Source organism: Pyrgilauda ruficollis, unplaced genomic scaffold (assembly GCF_017590135.1).
Source record: "Pyrgilauda ruficollis isolate IOZ18807 unplaced genomic scaffold, ASM1759013v1 scaffold1, whole genome shotgun sequence".
In the NCBI taxonomy this organism is placed as follows: domain Eukaryota; kingdom Metazoa; phylum Chordata; class Aves; order Passeriformes; family Passeridae; genus Pyrgilauda; species Pyrgilauda ruficollis.
The window spans coordinates 6,924,725-6,949,716 of NW_024508100.1; the positions used below are offsets into that span (position 1 = coordinate 6,924,725).

General features: G+C 40.1%; 2 protein-coding genes across 14 annotated transcripts in view; both read right to left on the reverse strand.

Moving 5' to 3' along the window:
* TBC1D14 (TBC1 domain family member 14) overlaps positions 1 to 470 on the reverse strand; it is a 65,073-nt gene extending 64,603 nt beyond the window's left edge. For both annotated transcript variants that reach the window (XM_041458312.1, XM_041458302.1), the window contains exon 1: positions 185 to 470. In XM_041458312.1, the coding sequence (XP_041314246.1) occupies positions 185 to 227 (43 nt within the window). In that variant the 5' untranslated portion in view covers positions 228 to 470. The remainder of the gene's footprint in view (positions 1 to 184) is intronic.
* Positions 471 to 7,181: 6,711 nt separating this feature from the next.
* Positions 7,182 to 24,992, reverse strand: part of KIAA0232 (KIAA0232 ortholog) — a 66,223-nt gene continuing 48,412 nt past the window's right edge. For 6 of the 12 annotated variants that reach the window (XM_041462276.1, XM_041461766.1, XM_041462367.1 and 3 more), the window contains 5 exons: positions 20,495 to 23,795; positions 12,832 to 12,913; positions 10,837 to 10,934; positions 9,668 to 9,812; positions 7,182 to 8,770 (listed from right to left, as the gene is read on the reverse strand). In XM_041462276.1, the coding sequence (XP_041318210.1) occupies positions 8,733 to 8,770; positions 9,668 to 9,812; positions 10,837 to 10,934; positions 12,832 to 12,913; positions 20,495 to 23,795 (3,664 nt within the window). In that variant the 3' untranslated portion in view covers positions 7,182 to 8,732. Of the gene's footprint in view, positions 9,813 to 10,836; positions 10,935 to 12,831; positions 12,914 to 20,494; positions 23,796 to 24,992 lie in introns of all 12 variants that reach the window. The other 6 variants (XM_041461934.1, XM_041461852.1, XM_041462017.1 and 3 more) reach the window with 6 other exon arrangements.

Genomic DNA, 24,992 nt, shown 5'->3' on the forward strand with positions numbered 1-24,992 from the left:
ACCTGCTCCTCTTAACTTTTTTACGTGACCACGGCCGGGCAAGTCAGTAGCGCGGCCCTCGGTGCTGAGGCTGCTCCCCTCCCGCCCGCCCCTCACACCAACAGGTACCACCAACACCCCGAGCCCTGGCAGGGCAGCGCCGCCGCCCGAGCAGGAACAGCCCCGCGGAGCCCGGACACCTCACCGGGGTAGCGCTGCCCTCCGTCGCTCTCGTCACGCTGGGCCATACCCGACGCGCCCCACAGCCGCTGCTGCGGGACTAGGAGGCGGCCGGCGGCTGCGGCGGGCAGTCCATGTCGCTGCTCTCCGGTCCCCGCGGAGCAGCGCCGGGCTCAGCGCGGCTGAGGCGGAGCAGCCGCCCCTCGCCGGGCACCCCCTCGGCGTGGCGCGGGGCCTCCCATGGCGCTGGCGGCGCACACCTGGCTGCGGGACAGGTGCCGGGCTCCTCAGGCGATGCTCCAACCCCCGCAGCTCGGACTCCTCCCGCCCCGCCTCCGCTCCCCCTGCCCGGAGCGCCGGGGGAAGCCCCGCCCGCCGGGAAAGGGAACGCCTGCGCGAAGGGGGGCGAGGGGCGGCCGTCGTCAGGCGCCATTTTGAATCGCCTCAGCGGCCGTGGTGGTGCCCGCTTGGCTCGGCAGCGGAGGCGCCCCGGGAGCGGGGCTGTGGCTCGGGCGCTGGTTCTGAGGAGCCCTCGGAACAGAGGGAAACGCGGCCATAGCTGAGAGCGTTCGTTCTGAGGAGCCTCGGGCTCGACGGGAGCCACTTTTTGGCCGCCAGGTGCTGCAGCCCGTCCCGCGTTACAGGGGAGGCCCTGGCCGTCCCCGGGGGAAGCAGGTGGGCAGGCGGGCTGCACTCGTGTTGCCGCCTGCGTTTAGGGGGAAAACAAAATTCAGTGGGTTTACAAGTGTGGTACGTGTGGAGGCATCACGTGCAGGTGTGTCCCTAGCTCTGTGCAATGCCAGAATGTGGAACTCTGTGCAATGCCAAAAGTGGAAGCTCTGGGGTGGTAATGGTGATTTTTGTATTTTTATCTTTCCATTCTCTTCACCTTCCGTCTCAAAGTGCACCCTTTGGCCGTTCGCACGGCGGAGCTGTGCACACCCTGCTCTACCCCCACGCTGGTTTCCGAGCAGTCAGCACCTGACAGGAGCAGAGCTGTCGTGTTTCCTTGTCATCTGTGAAACTCGGCACTGCTCTTGTTTTCTGCGAAGGTCATGTGTCTTGCACCTAGAGTCGGTGATCATGTCTCTAGGACGGTGGCAAGATAAAGCTGTCCCCCATCTGAACCGAGGATTTAAGCACTCTCGTCAACTCACACCTCTCGTGTCTACACTGAAGCTGATGTGTGAGGGCAGCAGACGCAGAAATATCTGAACTTGTGTTCGTGTAACTGGTTCGTTATGAAGCTGTGCAAACCCGTGATTATTCAAGCTTTGATATGGGCAAGTTACACTTGAATGAATCGTGAGAGGCTGAGGTAAACCTGTACAGGAGTACTTGCCACCATGACCCCGTTGACACCAATTCTATTCTATGAAGATAAGAATTAAATTGTTATGAGACTGCTCTGAAAATCTACCATCAATCAAAAATTGCACCTCTGCAGATAGCTTGTTTCTGTGATTGGGTGAGTCCTTAGTCTGCTGTATTTCTTTTAAGACTGGCACTAATTTTTCCCTATCTTCTTTTGAAAATTACTATCTCTGTAAGAGAGCTTCCATATTAAATGTAAATAAAAGCAAATAAATTTTGAGGCACTATAAACTTCTTTATTTGCAAAAGATTTTGGAGCATATACTGTCACTAATTCCTTTTGCCATATTAATTTTTTTTCTTCTGTTTTTGAGAGTATGAATCAATTCTTCTGTTGGAGCAACCAGAAGAGAGTATTGTCATCATGATGTGTCATTGTAGCTAGGTCAGTTGTTTGGTTCCCAGGGTAAATAAAAGAATGGAAAGAGTCTGGAACTCTCTAATTCTGCAGAGTACCTGCACAGGAAATAATGATACTCCCAGCTTAATATAATTTAGGCTGAAGAAACAATTAGAAAAACCTGCTGCAGAAAATCTTTCAGCGGTAGCGGAGCATGTGGAAAGTCACAGAAATTGCAGCCTAGTCAATATAAAAAAACCACCCCTCTATTGCACATGAATGGCTGTGTAGCTCACAGGAAAGGGGAAGTAGCATTTCTGGTTGTCATGAGCTGTTACCAAAAGGTGTTTTGCGTTTGCAGTTAGTATCAGTCTGTTCATGCCCCCTCTGTCCCAGACAAGATAAATTTCTGTCTGCAAATGTTGTGCATTATTGCTTCTTTGTTTGGGGAAAAGCTGAAGGGCTCACATTGTGACTAAATGCTACTAAATGTCACACCACTAGCTGTGATGAAATGTGGCATGTGCTAATTACTAAAAGGAAACAGAACAGGTACTGCCAGGTACAGGAAGTCTAAAAGCATAATTCAGCATAAAGGGGACCTTTAGCACCTTTTGCAGCAGCTGTGCAAAATTTAAGGTCCACACAGAAGGGCACACAGAAATCAAGTCTTCTTGTTTAAACACGTGGGTTGTAAGTAAATCCTCGGAAGTGTGATAAGAAGTTAATTGTGGCACATAAAATCAGCATGGTTATTATCAGTCTTTTGCCACTGATTCAGGGTCAAGTAAACCTGCAGCACAATTTTATAAAAATTATTGGAATAAAATAATTTTTTGTTTAAAAGTGTCTTGCATGCAGCTGTTGTGTAGAAACCAAATGTTACATAGAGCAGCCTCAAACTGGCAGTTGATGTTCACCTACTGGACAAAAAAACTTCTACATGTCTAATAATAGACTGGTGCTAGAGAATTTAATTTTTTAAAAAACATTCTGTTCAAAAGCTCTGTCACACAGACTCATATTCATGCCAGCAGAGTTTGATATCCCATTTTAATGGTTATTCTGCAAGAAAGCATGAAGAGTTTTTGCTCTCCTGTCTTGGTCATTTCTCCAAAATATACAACATATGATAAAAGTACACCAAATACCAGTCCTTGCTCTGTTTCATTAGAGCCAAGGAACAGAAATGCAAGTTTCTGTCATACTTCTTATGCCTGTAGATGTGGAAAGCATTCTCTGCTTAGGCTTTCAGTTCTATTTTGAAGCTTCATCAATTTTGTAATTGATACAACTTCAAATTTATTTTTTAAGAGCTAGAAGAGAACATCTAGATTGCATTTTCATTCATCACAAGCCAAGTGTGATGCAAGCAGCTTTCAGAGCCAGCCAAACTGAGCTTCATTTGAATCCACTGTGCAGCTCCTGAAAGTCAGTAATTCTCTTCATAAGCTGGAGGACATTTTCTTTAGTTTAAAGAACAGATTAGCATGTTGTGAATGTACAGCAGTTGTGCACCACTGTGAGCTGACCAACAGCTCCTGCTTCCACTTGCCATCACTGTGATTTAAGGCACTTCTAGCTCACCCCAGCCTGAGTGCAAGGGTACCAAGTGTGGCAGTGCTGGATACTCCCAGTTGTTATCCATCATACAACGAGACAGCAAGACAGGAGACATTGCTCCTTTGCCTCCTTGCTTTACAGAATTACCTGTAGGCTCAGTGAAATAACCCATGCATGTTATATGGCACAAGAAAAGGGAACAATGAATATATTCAGGTTTCTACTGACTCATAGCAATGAAAAGGGTAATAATTCTCTGAAAAATTCAATACCTTGGAAATGGTGATGCTTTTGAGGAATGAATAAATGTTATGCTCTTCTACTTCAGATTCATCAGAAATTAATTTTGTTCACACAAAACTATTTTTGCCTGTCTGTGTTAGATAGCAGTCCATTTTCAGCATGGGCACCAGCTGCACGGGTATTCCTACTAGAGGTGGACTATCTGTACACCAGGCCATTTTAATAGGTTTGGGATGAATCAGGAACAACTGGAGAACATGCTACTTGATTATCCCAAAAGGGATAATCCTCTTCCTGTAGGAACTTAGACTGATAAAGGATGAGGAAGCTTGATCTCTAGCTACCATCACTTCTGTTACCACTGGGTAAGAACAGACTGAGATGGTTTACCTCCATGAGACAGCAAGAAAATGAGGAGCTGGAAAGAGAGGGGAAAATGTGTGAGACTTTCCAGCATGTTTGAACTGATATTACTGAAACATGATGTGTGACAGGATTGTTTCTATCGCTGTCTACAAGCTGCTTAGGAAAGAACATGAGTAATAAGGTGTGAAGGAGTAAAACTATATCAACTAAAAACATTACTCCTTGCATAATATCTCAGAATTGCAGAATCCTGAGTGCCCATAAATAATCACTCACGCAGCCTCCATGGTACCTCTGTTACAGATCTTCGCTCATCACTAAATCATGCCAGAGAAGGAAACACGGTTGTTATTATGCACAGCTGCATAATGAAAAGCTGGAGTTCTATAACAGATTTATTCTCTTAAGCAAGCACTATTTAAATTACATTTCCAAAAGAAAATAGATCTATTCTGGAGCAGTTGCCAATATGGCAACGTCTACTGGAACTCACTACGAAGGAAAAAAGAAGTACTGGACTAAAAATCAATTGTTGTCTAGACCTAGTAGGGATGAAGGAAACTAGGTAACATTCAGTTTGGGCAGGTAACAGATCCCATTATTATGTCTCCATGGAACTGCAGTGATTCAAGGAATTTAATATTTTTGTACTGAATACAATAACAGGAAAAATATTTAAAACCTATGAATGACAACTTGGACTTCCTGAAGAAAACTTTGTTGTCAAATAGATGAAGGTTCCAGAGGCAAATGATTGAGGGCTAGAACTCCATTGCAAAGCGAGGACCATTAGAAGCCAAATAGCAATGAAAAAATTAGAAGTATGAAATGTAAGAAAAAAAGTTAAAAGGCAAAATCCTACTAAAAGGGTATTGGAAACATAAAGGATGTTCTTAATATTCATTATTGCACAAATAAAGTAACTGCAAAAATGAAAAATTCCACACCAGTTTCTGTCCTGTATCTGTAAAGGATTAGCCTGGTCCATCATAGCCAGTAGAGATTAATGAGGCAAATTATTCTTCAGACAGTGGGCCTAAACAACACACAAGCTGTACTTTTTTTCAAACATAAATTGGGGACGAGTAAAGGAAAAAACTACACAAGTTTGTGTGGGTCATTACATAATTTTTTGACACATGTGTCTAATATGTTCCTAAAAATCTGTAGCGGTGGAAGTGGCATCCCTTTTTTTAGGCAGTCCTTACGTATTTGCTTTCAGTACTGCTACTGTACTGTACTGTTCTTTGCTTGAGCATTTCCATGGCTACCAACAGGAAAGCAGAGATGAATCTGAAAATGCACTCATCTATACTTTTTAACAGTATTTTTACGGCTTAGAAGTAAAAATAGTTTTAAAAGAAATTCAAGAATTTGAGAGTTCTCAGTTTTATGAGAGAAGGAGAGTTGCTGCTTCTCCTGTGTCTCTGTTTGCTTGCAGTGAGTAAAATAAGGCCTCTGCAGAAATGATTGGCAGTTAACCCTTCATCAGCAAATCCCAAAATCTTTACGTGACAAGCAGTTGTAGCACTATTAAATGGCTGTTACTGCTGTTAACAGAGGGATCCAGAGACTTTGTACTGCTTTTGAAGCCCCTCGTTCTTGGATTAGTGCAAATACAGTAATGACAGACACTGTCCTTCCAAAATCATCTGCCTTACAAGAAGGCTGTCAGGCAGAAGGCAGCACTCATGGCAGCCTCTCAGCTCAGCCTCTGTCCTCACTATTTACAGGTGAAGTTGTTAGACAGGGATGAAGTAGGGCAGGGACACAGTGTTTTGTCTCTCAGTGGCTTTTTCTCAGCAGCATGTTGGCCCACTGTCAGCTCTGTCAGCTGTTTTTTCCCATTCATCCCATTATCATCCCATCGGAGCAGAGGTCGACCATAGAATGTATAAGTATTTGCATGTAATACTACATTTTGAGAGGAATTTGAACAATGGAACAGAAGTCTTACAGTAGGAAGCTAAAATGTATCAGTAAAGACTCCTTTGTTCCAAACCTCTGGAGTCTTCTTGCTATTAGTTTTACAGGTAATAAAAGAAAATTATGTGAGATGCTGTATGTGGAAGGTAATGACTAATTCATCGGGAATAACACTTAACTATGCTGGTCCTGGCAGGGAAAGAATGAGTTAATGTGAAGGAATCCTGGCTTTCCAGAAGGTTCACTGCCTTCCCGTGTATTCTCACAGCAGACACTCCCATGAAGGCACAGTGTGACATGCATTTACAGCCAGCCTGTCCTACCATTGACAGATGCACTTTTTGCATGACAGAAGCATTGTTTACACGGGAAACTAATTCTTTACAATATGTGTATTTAATATTAATTCAGATACAGGAATTGAAAAGCCTGACTGATGAAATGTAGTTCTTTTATCAAGTATCTTCTATAAATGCAATGAAAATATACTACTGCTATATTTAAGAAATAATTGAAAATAATGTATGCCTTTTAAAGTTTCAACTACCAAGTTTGAACAAAAGTATTCACCCAAGGACTCTACAGAGGGACTTCCATTATTTTCAAGTGTGTGTTTCCGTGTTGTTTTCACTGAACTTCTAATTCAGCAGAATTCATTCTGCACAGAATCCCAGGTTACTTTGGCTGCAGGCTTACAGCACTAAAATACACAAAGCTCTACCAAGTGAAATATGAGATGTTGGGGCTTTTTTTCCTTTTTCTGAAAGGAGGTGCAGCCATGGAATCAGTGAGATACTTGATGGCTAAACACAAGTTAAAAGCAGAAACAGAAATCTGCTGGGTTAGATCCCGTATTAAATACAAGTTCTGTAACTGTTATGTGAGAGAGGGTCTGGGTTTGCTTGGGTTTGATTTATTTTTTAAATGGTCTCATGTTTTCTAAACATGACTTTGTCATTATAAATTAATTTCTACAGAAATAAAGTGTGGACAAAACTCATTTTGTCTTCTTTTTTTTTTTTAAAGAATCTATGCAATGTATTTAATTTTCCTACATCTGAAAAATAGTTTTAAAAATTACAGCAATGAAAAGGACTCCCAAATTAGGTATGTTATGCCATTTCTCCAGAATATTTAATGCTTAGCTGCATGTTGTATCTATATTATACACATTAGCTGAAGAAAATGAAGACACACACACACCATCCACTTGTCCTTTTATATTTTTATTTGGTGTTAAGTAACTCCACAAGAAAACAAAATCAGTTACTCTGGTGTACGTGAAATCAGAACAATACAACCACTTGAAGCAAAAAGTAGAAACAAATTTCAGCCCAGGAATGGAAAACTGATACTTCAATGCTATGGATATGCAATGCGCTTCATCCCACAGTGCGGTTCAGCGTATGCCAACCTTTAATGCTCTTGTTGTTATTGTTGGTGTGTGTTTCTATCCATACAGAAAACTAAAAACCACACTTCAACTCTCACTGAAAGCCTTAGAGCTTTAGCCATTAAACTATGAAAACGAGTAAAGACAATTTGTTATTGCCCAAGCTCAATATAGGATTTTATTTTCCCCAAAGGTGCTGGAATCATTACATGCCACAGTGTAACTATGAGCAACACCTTTGTTACTTTTGAGCCCTTTCTTACCAACGAAGAAGCTCTAGCCAGAATTAACTGAGCTGAAGTTTGTGTTTGAAATATGTCCACTTGGTCACTTCCTGCTCTCAAATGAATTCTATTCCATTCCTCACTGTAGTGATTTGAAGAATTTGTGTGTAAAGTTCTTTTTTCCTTTCATGTTACAGTTAACTAGTTTCAGTGCAGGTGCTAAACAACCTCTCAAGGAAGCTCCAGAAGAAAGTAAAATATATAAAATCTATTCAAAGTCTGCAAATAAATTAAGAAAAGAAACTGTAAAGTGTCAAAAGATTTGCTGTATGAATACAAACCCTAAAACATAGTCTAAGAGGAGGACCAAAGAAAGTCCTTGGATAAGGGCAACCAAGCCAGTTTTAGTAAGGATCTCACCAAAAGTGTTGCACGAAGACTGGCATGGTTTCCCAACCACGTATTTAAATTCTTACACTGTCAACTGAATAAAGGCAACAAAACCCAGTTACTCAGAAAGCATTTCTAGCGCAGAACATATTTCAAAGGCAGTTCAGCTCACATTTCAAACAGCTATGTTTCTTGTGAGGTTTATTGCCTGTCAAAAATAATGGTGAAGCTTTTCAAGTCAGTATTGGACTTTCTGCACTTCCTGGTGTTATAGACATGCTGCGATCGTGTAGACTAGTTAGTTGTTGTCATTTTTTAAACCAGGAGTTGTTAAAAACTCAGAATGTTTAGTTTTGCAAATATTGCTCCTCCTGGCTTATACATTTTGTATAATGTGTTAAAATCAGAAGGAGTTGATAGTCTTGTACAGATGCAACTTGACAATGTATTGACTTTCTAAATTAACAAAAGAAAATTTAAAAGCAAGTCACATAAAGCAACAATCACTACTGCAATCACACATGTATGTTGTAAGTCATCACCTTCCCTACCCCCACCCACCACACACATAACTTGCCCCACACATTCTCTCAGAAACACAAAATGAACTACGAGATTTACTAAATTACAGCCACAACAGCAGCTAACTGCAGCAGCCACAGGATTTCTTTCGAGTGAAGCACTGACCCTTTGCATTTAAAACATTGAACACTGAGCATTTTAGAGAGTTTCAGTCATTCAGGCTCAAGTTCAGTTACAGGATGCTTTTGCAGGTTACATGAATGCCTTCATCTGCAACAAGACAACATTCTCATTACTCATTAACAAAATTCACAACAATCCACACATCACCCCAGTGGTTTATTATTTTTGGTGTTACTTTTTGAACTTCTGCCCCACATTGGCAAATTGCTAAAAAGGACAAAAAAAAAAAAAGAAAAAAAGGAAAAAAAACACCCACATTGCCTCCATACCTACAAAAAATCCTTGGCTTCTCCAGTTAGCAAAAATACAAACCATGGTATCCTCAGTGTTGGTTTGTGGGAGGGGGGAATCATAGGATAGAAAACACAGTTTCTGTAAGTCTCTAAAGCACAACCCTGTTGTTCCTACTTCAAAGTTATGAGATTTACTGAATGAAGACTGGACAAGTCATTCATGCTTTTCTCCTGCATTCAGAAAGGCACTGATAGATTACAGTGTTAAGTATTTATCTCCCAGTTCTTAAAGAACAAAGCCTAATGTGCAGAAAGCTGAAGTCTCTGAATAGCAGAAGTAGTTGTAGACACTGCGATGCTAAGAAGATCGTAATCGTGGTAGGGCTACAGTTACGAAAGAAAATAACTGCAATTAAGATGCAAAAAAGCAGTGGTACTACTAAGACAAGCACATGCACATCCATTCTTGATTTGACAACACAATCTAGTCTAGTTCAAATAGCCAAGAATTTAACAGTATTTTTTGGGAAAAAAAATCTTCAACAGGACAGCTGTGTCCTCATCTATAAAATAAGCAAGAAGAGAAAGATAAATACACATCTGAATCCATTAACTGAAGAGGAAACTCAAGTTGTTGTTTTAGAGCTACAGACCCTCAAGAAAGATAGTTTTCCATCTCATGTTACTTTTCAATCATCTGCTCTACTCTGCAGTTTTTACAGTTGAGTTCGAGAAAAAAGCTCCTCCTCACATGGATCAGCCCATTCGCTTCCACCTTCTGAAGCTGTGTCTTCAGAGCTGGAGCTATCACTGGAGTAGATCTTCTTCCTGAAGCCATTTGGTTTTGCCTCAGCATTTATATCATCTGCACATCTTGCTTCATAAACAGAAGAAACCTAAGGATTTAAACTGACAGTGTTGATGGGGAACAATAAAGAACATGCTTGCTTTTCTCTGAGCTGGGAGGTTATATGGTTTTGTAGTTGTCTAAGAGAGATGCCAAGATTACAGGGCAAGTAAAGGGCTCCTCTTTCCTGACTTAGTCCACTATGTAGAAAGGACTGCAGAATAGCAGGGAAAAAAGGTGGTGCTTTTATTATTTTTTCCTATTCCTTAATTTTAGGATTTGCACAAAACAGCAAGAGAACCAAAAGTGAACTCAGGATGTATCTTTATCACAGATCATGTTAGAAAAATTACTGTAAAAGTTATCTCCAAAACTTGATAGTAAGTATTAAATAGTAAGAAAACACAGCACAGATCTGACTAAGCTTCAAGCAAATGTATTTTAAATATATTTTCATATGAATGAGTAAAGCCATAGCAAGCATGTCACAATGTTAAACTATGCACTATCATCACTCTGAAGTTTAAAGGTATATCAGTAAATACATGGGCACATGAATTTTTTCCCTAGAGAAACAAAAAACAGGGGTTTTTTGCTTGAAATGAGGACAGTATTCAGTATATATTATCTCTATGCCTTTATTTGCTGGTCCTCTCTGCCCCCATAGTGCACTTCAGCTCACTCTACACTTACTGAAATTAGAAGTTGAAGGAAAAGAAGACTCATGTTTAACACTCATGACAAGCAAATGGCAAGCGTTCCCAAAGGAAACTGGCTTTGCTTATGTATGGCAAGCATTCCCAAAGGAAACTGGCTTTGCCTATCTACTAGAAGTACAGTTGTTTGTACAAAGGGTTGTACTCCCCAAAGTACAATACCCTGAGGAACTTTTAGAAGGATGCTCAAGATGCAGAGGAGGTTAAAAAACAAAGTAAGAGAAGAGAAGCTTTTGAAGGTTTTTGCAGGATTTTCATTTGAGGGTAGACCGAGAACTGCGATGAAAGGAAAGATGTAGCAGCCCACCCTTATAAAATAAGAAAAAACTTCCTCCCCAAAACCATTGACAAACTTACCATATTAAAATCTAAAAGATGTTCATCATCATTGGATACTTCCTTTACATCTGCAAGTTCTCCTACACCATTCTCTCCCTTGGCATTTGTATAGCACTCTTATATTGTTTTTGTGAGGGTGTTTCAGATGCAAAGGAAGAAAAAACAGAATTGAGGAACACTGTTATTTACATTTACCATAAATTAAAGCATCCAGAGACGTATTACTGGAATTCACACTCTATGCCATATAAACTCTGTGCTTGTGGGGGTTTTTATGGTCTGACACCCATAAAGAAATCACCTTAATACCTCACAGAAGCTTCATCAAATCCTACCTGGATAACTAATAGTAAAAGAAGAAGCTACTTAGTTAATGAAAACACCTAAAATACCAAAGAACAAGAATTACTTTCTTAATGATAAATGGTTCAGTACATTTTTCAATTCTGATCTTGCATTGTGTTCCACATCACTCCTATTTCTATACCCATACAGTATAGACTGAAACAGTAGCCTGCTCCTCACTGAAACTGAAGAACCCCAGCTGATGTGAATGGCTATGATTTCTACTTACCAGAGTAAACCTATATATATATAATATCAACATCTATCATGTAGATAGATACATATGGATCACATGCATCAACACCCACTTATAAAAAGTACCCATACTAAAAACTGGATACAGAAAAAGGTCTGTGGAAGAGTAACGTCAGCTGTGAGGATCAAGTCCCGGTCTTGTTTAAAAACTGAGTGGCACAGAGCAAGCGTGGCTCTGCTGTCCCTGACAGACATCGCGCTGGCCCTGGCTCCGCAGCGGCAGCTCCCGGCTCGGCCGCGCTCCCGCCGCGCCAGGGAGGCGCTGCCGCAGTGACGCGCGCTCGCCGCCGGGGGGCAGCACCGGCCCCGCCCCCGGGCACGGCCCCGCGGCTTTGCAGGGGAACCCAAATCCCCCGCTTTGGGAAGACTGACGGCTTTCGCCAACGTGGCAGGCTCTGAGCGCCCATCTGCTCCTGCACTGGGCACAGTTCTATAGCTGGGAGTGAAGTTAAAGTTAAGATGTTCTTGGAAGTCACCCAAACTAAACACCAAAGGCTGTTCTGGAACCAAGAACACAGTTTAGCTGGTGGCACTTAAAGGTGCGCTTCAAAAATAGTAACTGGCTAATCTACTTTCAGATCATTAATGAACCAGGTCTCAAATCAAGACTTTTTCACCCTGAGCCTGTACCAACAGAAAGCACCAGAGATCCTATCAACTCAAGATACACAAATAGTCTTGTTAACTTCCTGCCTTCTAGATAGAAAAGGTGAATTGGTATGCAGGCAAAAAAAGCTGCCTGGATTCTTGCTGGTCCACTGAAAATCTGGGCTTGAGTCAGTTGTCAGATGGCACAGATTCCTGGAAGTCCTGGAAGCACACCTGCTTCTGGTCACGAGCAGCCTGCCTACTAAGACTGGACTTGCTCTCTGTGCAGGACAGAAGAATTCCCAGACTGTCAATGTGAAAGGAGTGGGCAAGTGGCAAATCCCTCTTCTTCCCAGCCTCAGAGAGATTCCACACATTCACTGAATAACTGGCATGTTATTTACGCACATCCATAAAAGGTAATTATCATGTTTTCACGTTCTTATAGACTTACCTACCTAGTAAGTATTTTTCAGGATGAAGCATTAAAAAATGTAATAAAATGTTTTCATAATCAGAGATTTCCTGTTTATTTAATTGCAGGCTTTGAAATTAAGTAAATATGTGTAAGTGTTAAGATTATTTTAAAACCACTTTCTTTTAAAACCAATTTAGAATCATGCTGGAGGCCTACTACAAGTGCAACTGAAGCATCCCAGTTCTCTCTCAGATTGGAGATTTTTTTGTGGAAGCTTACTGGTGTGGGTTTTTTAAATACAGACAGTAAATCAAATTCATCTGCAGCAATTCTAATCCATAACAAGGAGCATTTCACTCTAACATGGGTGCAACAGCAAGTTAGTTCTAACAGGCAGAGGTGCTTACCTTCACACTGTGATGCAGGAAAAAGGGGAGAATAGAGCGCCTTTTCCCACCAGCATTGCTTTTCCTGGCTGCCACTCATTCTCTGCAGATTAGTATTCAATATAGGAAAGTGTTTAGACAATAATCACACTTCATTTTGCCATAAATAATATACTTACATGTAGAGGAGGAAATTCTGGTATTACAATGAATTTTCCTAAGTCTTACAGGTCACACTGCTCAATTTGTAACATTAATGGGAAATGATTGTCAAACTACAGTGGAACATCCATTCTCTGAACCCTTACAGCCAATATGAACTCCATGTGGGGGTCAGACTTTGCCCATAGAGACTTATGCAAATCCAGAAAAAATTACTTTAATTCCAGCCCTACACTTTATAATCTAGAGAGAGCTACCAAGAGACGGAAGTACAGTGAAATGTTAGCCAACATGACAAACAGTTCAGTGTAAAACAAAACAGACAAGACAGCGAACAAAAAGTGGCAAAATTTCATGTTTAAAGTTTGGAAGGATGAATTGACAGTACCATTACTCAGTGGAAAAACACAAAATTAAAGAATTATGTGTCAACATGAGGAAAAAGAGGTTATGAGGATGATCAATGATTTTTTCTTTATGATAGAAGTAATCCATTCACTAAGATTGCCAAAATTCTCTCCCTTTCCCCATATTTTAATGCTAGTTTAATTTTACCAGAGGCCTTTCCTTATGACATTGATGGACATGGCTAAAATAGCAAGGGCTTGTCACAACACACATGTCCCCAGTTTCACTGCTGCACCTCAGGTAACCCCATTAGCTTTCAAAAGATTATGCCACCTTGTAACATCCTCTGTAGATATTAGCATGATTCAAAAAACAAACAACAGTGCAACTGGCTACAATAAACATTAACAAATGAGCTTCAACACTGACTCTCTAGCCAGCCTTCTCCTCAGTAAACTTGAGAATGTTTAAACATGGAAGATTAATAAGCATCCTTTTGTTCCTCCTTACGCTGTAGAACTACACACCCATAGAACTTAAACTGACAAACACTCATTCCTTAATAAAGAGAAGCCCCTCTCAAACCAAAGGAGTGACTCAAGAGTGCTGGATTTAGAAACATGTCCTAGATTCAACTTATTTGAACTTATCCATGCTGGTTTCCTGTCATAAGACTCAGGAACAGTCTTTTTGGAACCACCCTCCAAAAATTCAAACCCTTAATTCCAGAAAAGGGAGTTCTTAGGAACTTAAACCATCAGTTGGTGGGCTTAAAAAATAAAAAAAAAAACAAACAAGCAGCTCAAGGGTATAAGCAGGACACAGTAAGAAATATGTGCATTTACAAATATATTCAATCATGGAAGCCTCACTCTGTGCTGATTATAGATAGAGGCATCTAAACTCCACAGGCACAATGTGTTATGCACTTCAAAGTCTCTCCCCTGCTGCTGTCACACCTGCACACGGGGGAAGCTGGATGAACCCCAGCAGGTGAGTGTGGCAGGGCACAAGAAGCTGCAGCAGCCTTTCTTCCCGGGCTGAGGCACCAGCAGAGCTCAGCACCTGCTCTGGGATGGCTCCGTGACTGAACCAGCACCGGCTGCCTCAGCCCCCCTGTGCTTCCATCACAGCCCTGACAGCTGGAGAGCTGGAGCAGGGCACAGACAGCTCCCCGCTCATTGCTGAATTTTTGTTTGGGAGGAGATACAGGACACTTTTAATGTCCATTTTATACATTTGCAGAAGAAAACTTTTTTTTTCCTACAGTTGCTTAAGTGTTTCCTAGAAATGCAGTCTCACATTGTGAAATTTTTTTTGTGAATTAAAGAGACACTCCCAATCAGGAAATACAAAATACCAACTCCCGAATAGCACCATGAGTCTACCTTCCTTTGTTGGCAATCTTTCCCTTTTAAAACAGGATTTTCAATTTAGGTCTCCTTCTCCTCCTTTCTCACACATTCTCCTGTACACTTCCAGTGTTTTATGAAAAGTTTTATTAAGTTTTCCAACTAACCATCTAAACAGTTATTACTTAGCATGGTTCTGACATTAAATATTGTGACTGGAAGTCTCTTCTCTCTGAAACTATTAATATTTATTTTACTTCATTCTTAAGTTAAACTCACAGACAGCAAGGCAAAACCAGCTACAATGCTGTTTCACTCCCAGTTTTGCTGCAGGTTGGAGAGAAGACTGATGGGCTTCCTTTCTGGTTTTAAAGCTAAGCATAGGGCAACTGAGGCTTCTCCCAGACTATTATATACTAAATTTGGAAACACATCACTGACTAGCTGTACTGCTTCAGAACGCTTGCTGACAAGGATCACAGCTGACAAGGGTAACAAGAGGCTTGAAGGATGTGAACAGAATAAGCACTAAAGCCTCAGTATAGTCTGAATGAGTATTATCAGAAGTATTACAACTGACAGAAAAAATCATATTAATCTGTAAGCAAATATTTCTTTGAACCTGCTCTGCAAGCCCTTACTATCAGGAGGAATACAACACATGAATAATTCAGAAACCAAAGCAGCAATGAACCCAATGACTCCCATTCCAAAAGATCAGGTCCTAATTTTACTTCATCAGTCATCCAGTGAAGACACATTTGGCTTAAGAAGCCAGTCACAAATTAACAAATGTGGAAAGGACTCTATGAGATAATCTAGCCTCTACTCTTGCACAAAGCTGGAATCAACTACAATGCACTATTCCTACGTTCAGTCTCATCAAGGCAGAGTTTCCACTGCTTCCCTAAAAAATAATTGAGCCTTATAGTATGCTCCTTGTCTGGTTATAATTCTTATTCTTCAATTTCCCTTAGTGTGATTTAAGGTCATCACATCCAGTTCCTTTGTGTTTCCCAGAGCCTGCAGAGAACACACCTTTTCCCTTATCTCCTCTAACTATGAACATGGCTTCTGCAAAACTGCTGCCTCTGCTCAGTTTCCCTTATTTGGGAAAAAACACCCTCAGTTCCTTCACTCTGCTTTCCTAAGTAGTGACCTTTGTGTTTTCTCCTCAAGACATCCTTCCTGGTACAAGGAGCCCAATACTCCAGCAGAGCAACTCTGCTCTTACAGAAGGATACTCCTGTTCATGGATCTCCATGTTGCTGTCTTTTGCAGTGTATCATTCCTGATTTACACTCAACTACGATGTATTTGAAAATGCTTTTCTGTTTCACATCACTTCCTCACCTATGACTCTTCCCACAGTGTTTGTAAAGACAGTTATTATTTTCTGTAGAAATTTTAGATATCCCTGCAGGATTGCTTTTTATGTTTCAGATGCTGTTCAGATTTAAAAACTTATTGATTCTAATCCCGTCTTCCAGTGTAACTGCAGACATTCCCAGTTTGTTATTATCAGGGATATAAACATGCCACATACTAGAAAAAATAATCATCTCTGTTGTCCTCTAATAAGCCACTGACTATTATTTTGAGAGTGCAATCTTTCTCCTAAACTAATACTTGGAAATTTCCTGTTACTCACACATTTGGGCCATTTACAGTTTAAGTACAGTTTAGGCAATTTAAGACGGTCACTGGTTCCATTTTCCCTGAGTTCCATTTTCCTCTTTAAAAACAAGATTTGCTTTTAATATATTTTCTAGTATTCTAGTAGGCTTTTCTCAAATTAGTTGCTGCTCTTCATGATAACTCAGGTTAATACTGCTGTGACTAACTGAAACAGTGTAATATCTGTATTTTCATTAACAATGACAATAGATGCACTAATCAATACTTTGGGTATTACATTTTCATAGCTGTCCAAGCTTGTTAGTTCTGTTTATCATATGTCTTTCTGTCATCTTTCAGTTTCTGATTTACTTCTAGAACTTTCAGGTGCACCAAATCTTTTTTATTTGCTTTGTTTAAACCTTGGGGTTTTTCCCTCATGATTTTTAAACTGTTATTGTGAACTCTTATCTTTTTAAAGTCCTTTCATACAAGCCCTTTAGTATCTTTGCAAAATAATGTTCTCGTAATTAGAAAGTTAGAGCTTAAGAGTCTTTGTAGGTGTTTTCATCACCTGCCATGATCAGCACTTACCAAGGACTATCTGGCCCAGTCCTGTCTTAGGTAGCCCCCAAATTACTCTCTATTTACAGTCAGTCCTTTGCTTTGCATGTGGATGACTCTTACATGCTCTTTTTCCACTTGATTTCTCTGATTTTAAGGCACACAGTAGACACCTCCAAATTTTGTCTCCCTCTTACCACTACCTGGATTTATGACAGCTTACCTTCTACCCTGCTGATGTCAGAACTGTGTTTTTAAAGCACCCCTCTTCCCTTCCTCTCTCGACAGCCCTTTCTAAAGGGGTTATGCACTTCTACTGCATTACTCCAGTCCAGCACAGAACCTCACCAAATCTCAAGGCCAATTCAGTCCTGAGATACACACAGTTTTTGTCAGTAAAATTTCCTCATCCCCAAAACCAGTGTCTCAGGCATGTTCAGACCTTAAAACTCCACAGGTCCTTTTATTTATCTCAAGGACCCAACAGTATGAGCATTCTTTGAGCACACCTGCTGGATTGGAGACCATATAAAATTAGTTGACAGGAGATGCAGTGTTGGTGTATTCACAGGCCATTAACTGGTCCAGATTGTGTACTTACCCATGACTCCACAGCTAAACAGTAGGAACATTTACTCAGAAGAAAAAAGGACTGTACTTTGGGGGGGCAAGGGAGCTGTGTTTGTGGGGTTTTATGTAGTTGTGTGGGTGGCATGTGCTGGTGATTTTTTTGTAGAACTTGTTTGGTTGTAGAACTTTGAAGTTTGGTTTTTTTAAAATTGCTTTGTTGGTTTCATTTTGTTGTTGGTTTAATTTTAGGGTTTTTTTAATCTTATGGCTAGATATATAAATGTTATTTATGGTTGAAAAAATTCTGCAGGAGCTATTTGCAAAATTCCTGCTTCAAAATACACTGTAATTCTAAAACAAGTGCTCTAATATAGAAGGTAAGAGGGAGGAAACTGAACCAGACTCTCCTACAATCTTGTTCATAAATAGGAGGTATTTAGAGATGTGTGTTTCCACAGCACATATATAACTCAAGTTTAAGTGATGCAAAACAGAATGTGCTACTATTACACTGTGGTTTATATTAGTATTTTCACATCCACTATTTATGCAAAAATACTGGAGGTACCTCAGAACACAACTCAAACTTTACATTAGATGACTGAATTAAACAATTACTTTAATTTCTGTCCAAAGTCAAGCATAGAAACACAGGAAGTTTCATTTAAAAAAAAATATTTACAAATATTGATCTATACTAATAAGTCCAGACCACAGTACCTGCTTTTCCCCCATGCATGTATGTGTGGGGTGTCCATGAAAAAAGTTTCTCCTAGACTGTTCTAATTCTAGATATTTTATATTGAGTTTGCTTAATGCTCATGAAAATAAATAACGTCACTCTTAAAAAGAAAAAAGCTCACACACATCTTTTACAGACATTGAAGCACAGTAAGAAATTTAAATAAATGCTCTTGAACCCAAAGTCCAATTACCTTCAGACTCCAACTACTGGTGCTTAGAAAAGCCTGGAGTGTGCACATACCTTCTTGAGACATGGTAGATAGAGGGGGACAAGTTAACCCGGGCTGTCTGAGCTTAGAGGGCAATCAAGCTCCCCAAGCCCTCAGGAAGAGCTTAATTGGAAACCAAACTGATGTCTAGACTGCTGAGAGGGCTGCTGGCCCTTGGTACTTCTCAGTGGTTTATCACTTTGAAGCTATGAAAATGCCTAGGAAATCATGTGACCTGAGCAAGGGAAGCAGTAAGTTTTCCTTTTGCACTTAGGAACTTAAATAAAATGAAATACCAGGGCTTTCTGAGCACTGTTCACTACCAAAAGACCTTTTACAAGCCTCAGAGCTACCATAAACTATGGTACCACTGTATATACCAGCCACTTACTAGGTTCTTGAATGGATAAGTGGTTGAAGTGAAGATGAGAATAAGCAACCTCACAGAGCACTAGACATCCAGAAAGAAGATCTGAAAAGGGCTGGAAGGAACTTCAGGCTCTTGCTGTCACAAATAACTGAATAATCACTAGTTCATTCATTATGCCCTTCTGCATGATGAAGTTAGATTTCACTTACTCCTGGTAAAAGGCAATTCCATAATCTGTTCTGACTTACAGTCTAAGTTCATTAAGTTTTTTGATGACTCTTTCTGCAAGGCCTGGCACAAACACAAACTTCCCAGACTCCAGTAAAGATTTTTGAAGCCACTTCTTCTCTGTTAACTTAACAGAGCTGCAGGAACCAAGAGGTCTAGAAAGGGTCTGGAAAAGTCACAAACTTGATTCTCTTGTGCAAGCAGCAGTTATCAACTTACTGATGATGGAAAAAGAAGCAATTAATTTAAAGGAGGATGACAGAAGAAACAAATAAGGAAGAAGGAAAAGAAGAAAGTCTGATTTTGTTAAACAAAAAGGTGAGCTTTAGTTTTAGCAAGAGAAAGGTTAGCTTGCCTATGTATGAGTTAGTGTTTCAAACTTATAATTGAGAAATATGCAACTGCACAACACAAGCTGGGTGCAACTCTTCAGCTGAAAATGGAAAAACTTCCTCCAAATGTAAATACTACAACTGCTGAGTATGTGCAAGAGGAGGCTGAAGAGGAAAGGAAAATGTACAATGTAAGGAAAAGAAAATGTAAGATGTAACTTATAGCTATCCAGAAAATATCTCTGAGCTGGCCACACATCTAATTTATTTTGATAGTTAAATGTTTCTACTCAAGAACAGAGGGAGCTCACAGCAAGAAAAATTCAGGGTATTTTTGGCTAGAAAGGATTTTTTATCTTGATTAATGTCTACAATTACCAGAAAGAAACCTCTGAGCTTAACTCATAGTTATGCTGAGGCTTTCTTACGGTACTGTGGTAGTGACGGATATTTTGCATCCACATTTTATTTCTTTTTGACTATATGCTGACAAGAGGATGCTTTAATTTCCAGACAATTAAGCCTTTTTACAAGTCTTTCTTTGCTGAAGTTTACATCCAGTAGTTCAACTCCAAGTACTTCTACTTGGAAGAAACTATATTGAAAAGACTGACTTCAGATCTTTTTCTTCAGAATTTTAAAATATGTTTGAATCAAAATCTGTAATATTTCATTACTCAAAATTTATGCACGTTTTAACATTTTATATGTAAATCAGATAACCTAAAAACCTAAGGTAAACAGATTTTTAAAGTCACATGAGTGTACACATGCATATATTTCTAAAGGTATGCAAGATGACACCAAAATACCTGAAGATGGCTAATTTTTCACAGAATCACAGAACGACTGAGGTTCAAAAAGATCTCTGGAGGTCATCACATCCAACTCCCCCTGCTCAAGCTGGGCCCAGTAGAGCAGGCTGCCCAGGACCTTGTCCAGATGTCTTTTGAAATCTCCAAGGATGGAGATTCCACAGCCTTCCTGGGCAACCAGTGCCAGCACTCGGTCACCCTTACAATAAAAGCCAGTTTATTCTTATGTTCAGATGGAACCTCCAGTTTCTCTACAAAACTGTATTTTCTAGAAATCTATACAATCACAAACATTTAAACTGAACTGTCACATGACAAACTGCTGGTTATCAGCTGCCAGCTGCAAACTCTGTAATTTTATATATCCACATACCTCTTCATGCTCTCCTGAAGAAACAGGATTATCCTCGTACGTGGGGAAATGACACCCTGCTTTACAACTGCAAAACCTGCCAGTCTCCTCACGTGGCTCCACTATTCTGCAGTTTACTTTAGAGCTCTCCACCACTCTCCCTTCTAGAGATTCTTTCATACTGCATTCTAAACAGGGATCTTGGTTTCCTACTGGCAACATCCCGGCCGACTCTTCTTGGGAATCCAATGATGTCTGTGCACTCTTCTCCATTCCAGACTTTTTTAATCTGGGAAGAAATTTTCCAGATTCAAGCTCTGATTTTCCGTAATAATGCCCTTCTTTTTCTGCATCTTCTTCCAGAGGTTTGAGATCTGCTTGTGGATCCTCAAATACATCTACCTGGGGAGGGACAGCAATACCTCCCTCATCTTTTTCTGACTCAAATTCTGACTCGCTTCCACCACCTGGAGAAAGTTCAGATGCAGAAATTGGGCGAAAGTGAGTCCTCGGAGAAATCCGTATAGCCCTGTACTGCGTTCGATCAACACCGCATATCCTGGGGTGTAGAACCTCACTGTCTGAATCAGAACACAGAATAGACTTAGGTTTAAAACTAGGGCTGAAAGACGCAATTCCTTCTGGCTCAAACGAACACTCTACATGAAGAACTTGTGAAAACGGATTGTTCAGGTCAAAGGAAGAGAATGAGTATTCAAGCCCTGGTTCTTCGACTTGAAAGTTACCACAAGCTCCCAGTAAGTCTTCATGGAAGATAAAAGAAAAACCCTTATTTATTCCGTTATCTCCACTCTTGGATTGCTCGTTCTGTTCAAATGATACAAACGGCCTCCATAATTGCCTGTGGCCAGGGGCAAAGCTATTACCTGGAGTCATAAAAACATCTGTACCAGCTATTGTCACCACATCGGAAGCTGCACATTGCAGTAAGCTCCCCTTTGAGTGACCAGGTGGCACCACTGCCCATTCTCCATCACTGTTAAATGTTTTGAGCTCCCCATACACACCACCAAGTATAAATGAGTTTTCTTTATCCTGGTTAACATCCCAGGGTTTTGATGGTGTGGTATAGTCACCACCATCTACTTTTGATAAATCATTTGAGACAAAGGCTCTCTTCTCTACATTCTCCTTTTGACCTTCCCAAAGGTGATACTCTGATCTTTGCACTGCTTTATTGGGTTCCTGGAGGGTTTCAACTTTTGCTTCTGTATCCAAACAGCAGCAATAGTTATTTACATCAGTTGAAAACAATTCATCTTCTATTCCTTCTATTTCTACCATTGCTGCAGAATTTCTGTCTGTCATATTTGTCCAAATATCTTTAATAACCCCTGAGCTATAGCCATCTCCATGTGGACTGCTTTCCCTACACCCTTGTGTAGTTTCATAGTCTTTACTTTCTGCTTTTTGTTCTAGCTGAATACCACAGACAGATTCTAGCTTAGATTTCTTTTTGAAAATCAAAGTGGGCATTTCTCCTAAACTTCTAGCTTGTTGCTGGCAGGTTTCTTCTGGCAGAAAATCTAGAATTTCTTCATCTACATAATTCGAAGACACTCTAGGAACTACATAATTAATATCTTCTGCATTAAATTGCGTGGATTCTTCATATGGAATATTTATAGTCTCATTGTCTGAACGTGTTTCTTCCGAGTGTGACCATGGACTACAGGTTCTTGTTGAAAGATTAGAACAGTGTTCATTTTCATCAAAGGCACTATTTTTGGTCCATATTAGCAATCTAGACTGTGTTTTCCCAAGAATATTAGCAGTGCTACTAGAATCTGCATTTTCATTTCCCAAGTTGAGTGTTTCAAAAGAAAATGGTAAAACAGAGTTACTGCATTGCACTTCAAACACTGAAAAACAAGAGTTTATACCAGACCCTTCATTAATATCTGAAAAGAGCTCTTGATTGCCAGCAAGCATGTGTGAATTAAGCATTGTGCTGTCGAGGATGGGGGAGAATCTGATTGGAGAATCTCCTCCAAAACTTTCCCCATCTGCATCACCAGAACTAGAAGATGAACAGCACTCCCAAAATTGAGCTAAATTACTAAGATCTTGCAAGAACCACCCTTCAGCACCAACAGAGCTGGTCGAATCAGTCCATATTGCACTTTCCCCTTGCAACTCCATTCCATCTAACACTATGCAACATTCTGCCTCAAAATCAGTTTTTTCTTTACTCTTCTGTCGAATCATATTTAAAATCCGACTCTCCCCTTGCATCGTATCTGAGGCACCAGGATCCAACATGGATTGATCAATATCCACTTCATAGAAGTGTGTTAGTTCTGACAGATGAACATCATCTAAATACTTGTCGTCCTCTGGTTGAGAACATATTGAGGTCCCAGCGAGGTCAATATCCTCATTTAGAACTGCAGGCATTTCTACAAAGTGACCATCGATGAAAGTACCTGCTGCGAGGTATGTTTTATGAGTATTATTGTTGCTAATACAAAGACCATGCACTGATTCAGACAACTCTTCTACAGCCTCTGATGTTACTCCACATATATCTTCTCTGTTGCGGTACGTAGTCTCCAGCTTGCTTTTTCTGCTAAGAGGAACAAAGTACTCCGTAATCGGCTCAGTATACCACAAGGGCTCTTCTTTATATTCCTTTTCATTTCTACTGTCTAAATACAAATCTTTTCCATCACTACCACCAGCTTCTTTTCTTCCAATTTCTTTTAATGGCCTTTTACCTCTTTTGCACAGTTGTTTGATGGACCCGCTGCTGCTGCTGCTGCTGCTGCTTCCGCTGTGGACTTTTCTATCAACCTTTTCAGCAGATTTCACTGACAGCCTGCTCTGCCCATTCCGCCCTTTTTTACTCCGAACCTCTCTTGTTTTGTGTCTCACTTTAATACATTTCATTGATGCCTTGTATTCACCTTGATTACCACTAGAACTTGAGCCAGCCTCACTGGATCCCGATGACCAGGAGCGGGGACGCATCTTTCCTTCAGACTTATGTCGGACTTGCTTTTTGTACAGAACAGGCTTCTCTTCAACGGTGCTGTTACTAAACTTGTTTTCTTTCTCGTTTTTACTCTTCTTCTGCTGGGTTCTTTCCTGTACAGTGGCAGATACTTTATTACTTCTGTCTTTAGTTACTTCACTTTCACTATTGCAGTCCTTTGGAGAAGATGTATCCGTGCTAGTTGGTGGAACAGTGGATGAAGATGAGGAGCTAGAGTAAGAGCATACTTTGGATTTATTCCATACAGTCATAATTTCCTGCAGGCAAACTGGCTTTTCAGAGAGAGGAGGAAATGCTTCATAGTACCTGAAAGCAAAACAAAAGGGACATCTGGATTGTAGAGCTTCAGATAAGCAGTAAAAAACACAGCAAAACACTACCAGTCTAATTGCTACAAATCTAGTTTGCACTACATATGCACATGCCACTCACTGCACTATCTGAATGATATCAAAGGGAAAATTAAAATGAGCTTCAAAAGTTTTTATATTAATATATGTTTAGAAATATACTGCATACAAGTAGAACAATTTCCTTTTCAGAGACTACTAAATATCACTGTAGAGAGAAACGGTAGATGCTCACAAAAGTACCTCCAGGTTTATTAGATAATGTGGTAATTCACTAGTCTTAAATGTTTGATTTAGATTATAAATGAGGAAGTCCTGAATTTCAGTTAATTCAGTCCTGAATTTCAGTTTTTAAAATTCTCATTTATGAAATGAGACACTATCTGTTAAGTTCTATGTAGTTTGATCATCCAGTTATTAAGAAAAATCTATTAAAAAAGATTAGTTTTTGAGTAGTTTAAGATGGTTAACAGCTTTATGCAAGAGATTAAAATATGGTTTTCTGCAACATTTACAGTAGTATGTATTTGGTGGTAGAGAGATTTTTACTGAATCACATATATTTCAATGAAAACTTATTTAAAATTTTTAGAAGTCAGATAAATTAAATGCACATTGACACAATCAGTTCCCTGAAGACAGATCATCCATTCAGTAAGGTTTCTACTAGGCTGTTGCTACTATTAAGAGATACAGAAGCATTGTATCTCCAAGAGAGGTCAATGACAAAACTCCTGGGTAGTTCAGTAACACTGGACTCAGGTACTTGCTAACTAGGAGATAACTTTGGTTATCACGAGTTTAAAGGTTAGAAGAGAGTTTGTTTGCCATTTCTGCAATAGAAGACAGTGAGATCTGAATCCAGGAAACAGATTATTCCCTCCTTGTAACTCTGTATGTCAATTAATGTTGTTTTAAAGGTTTTTGTCTGGTTGACTTAGTCTTGAGGAAACTAAAATAAAGTATGGTTTGAGTTCTGTATACAGTCAAATGAAAGCAGTCTGGGCTTTGACAGAAATTAAAGTAGCCCATGGTACCAAGTGCTTATATTTAAATATACAAGATTAACAAAAGGAGATGACTTGAAAATAAATGCATTTCTTAATATCCACAAAACTCCAGATTCCCCACTAAGTTAACTTCACTGTGTTAA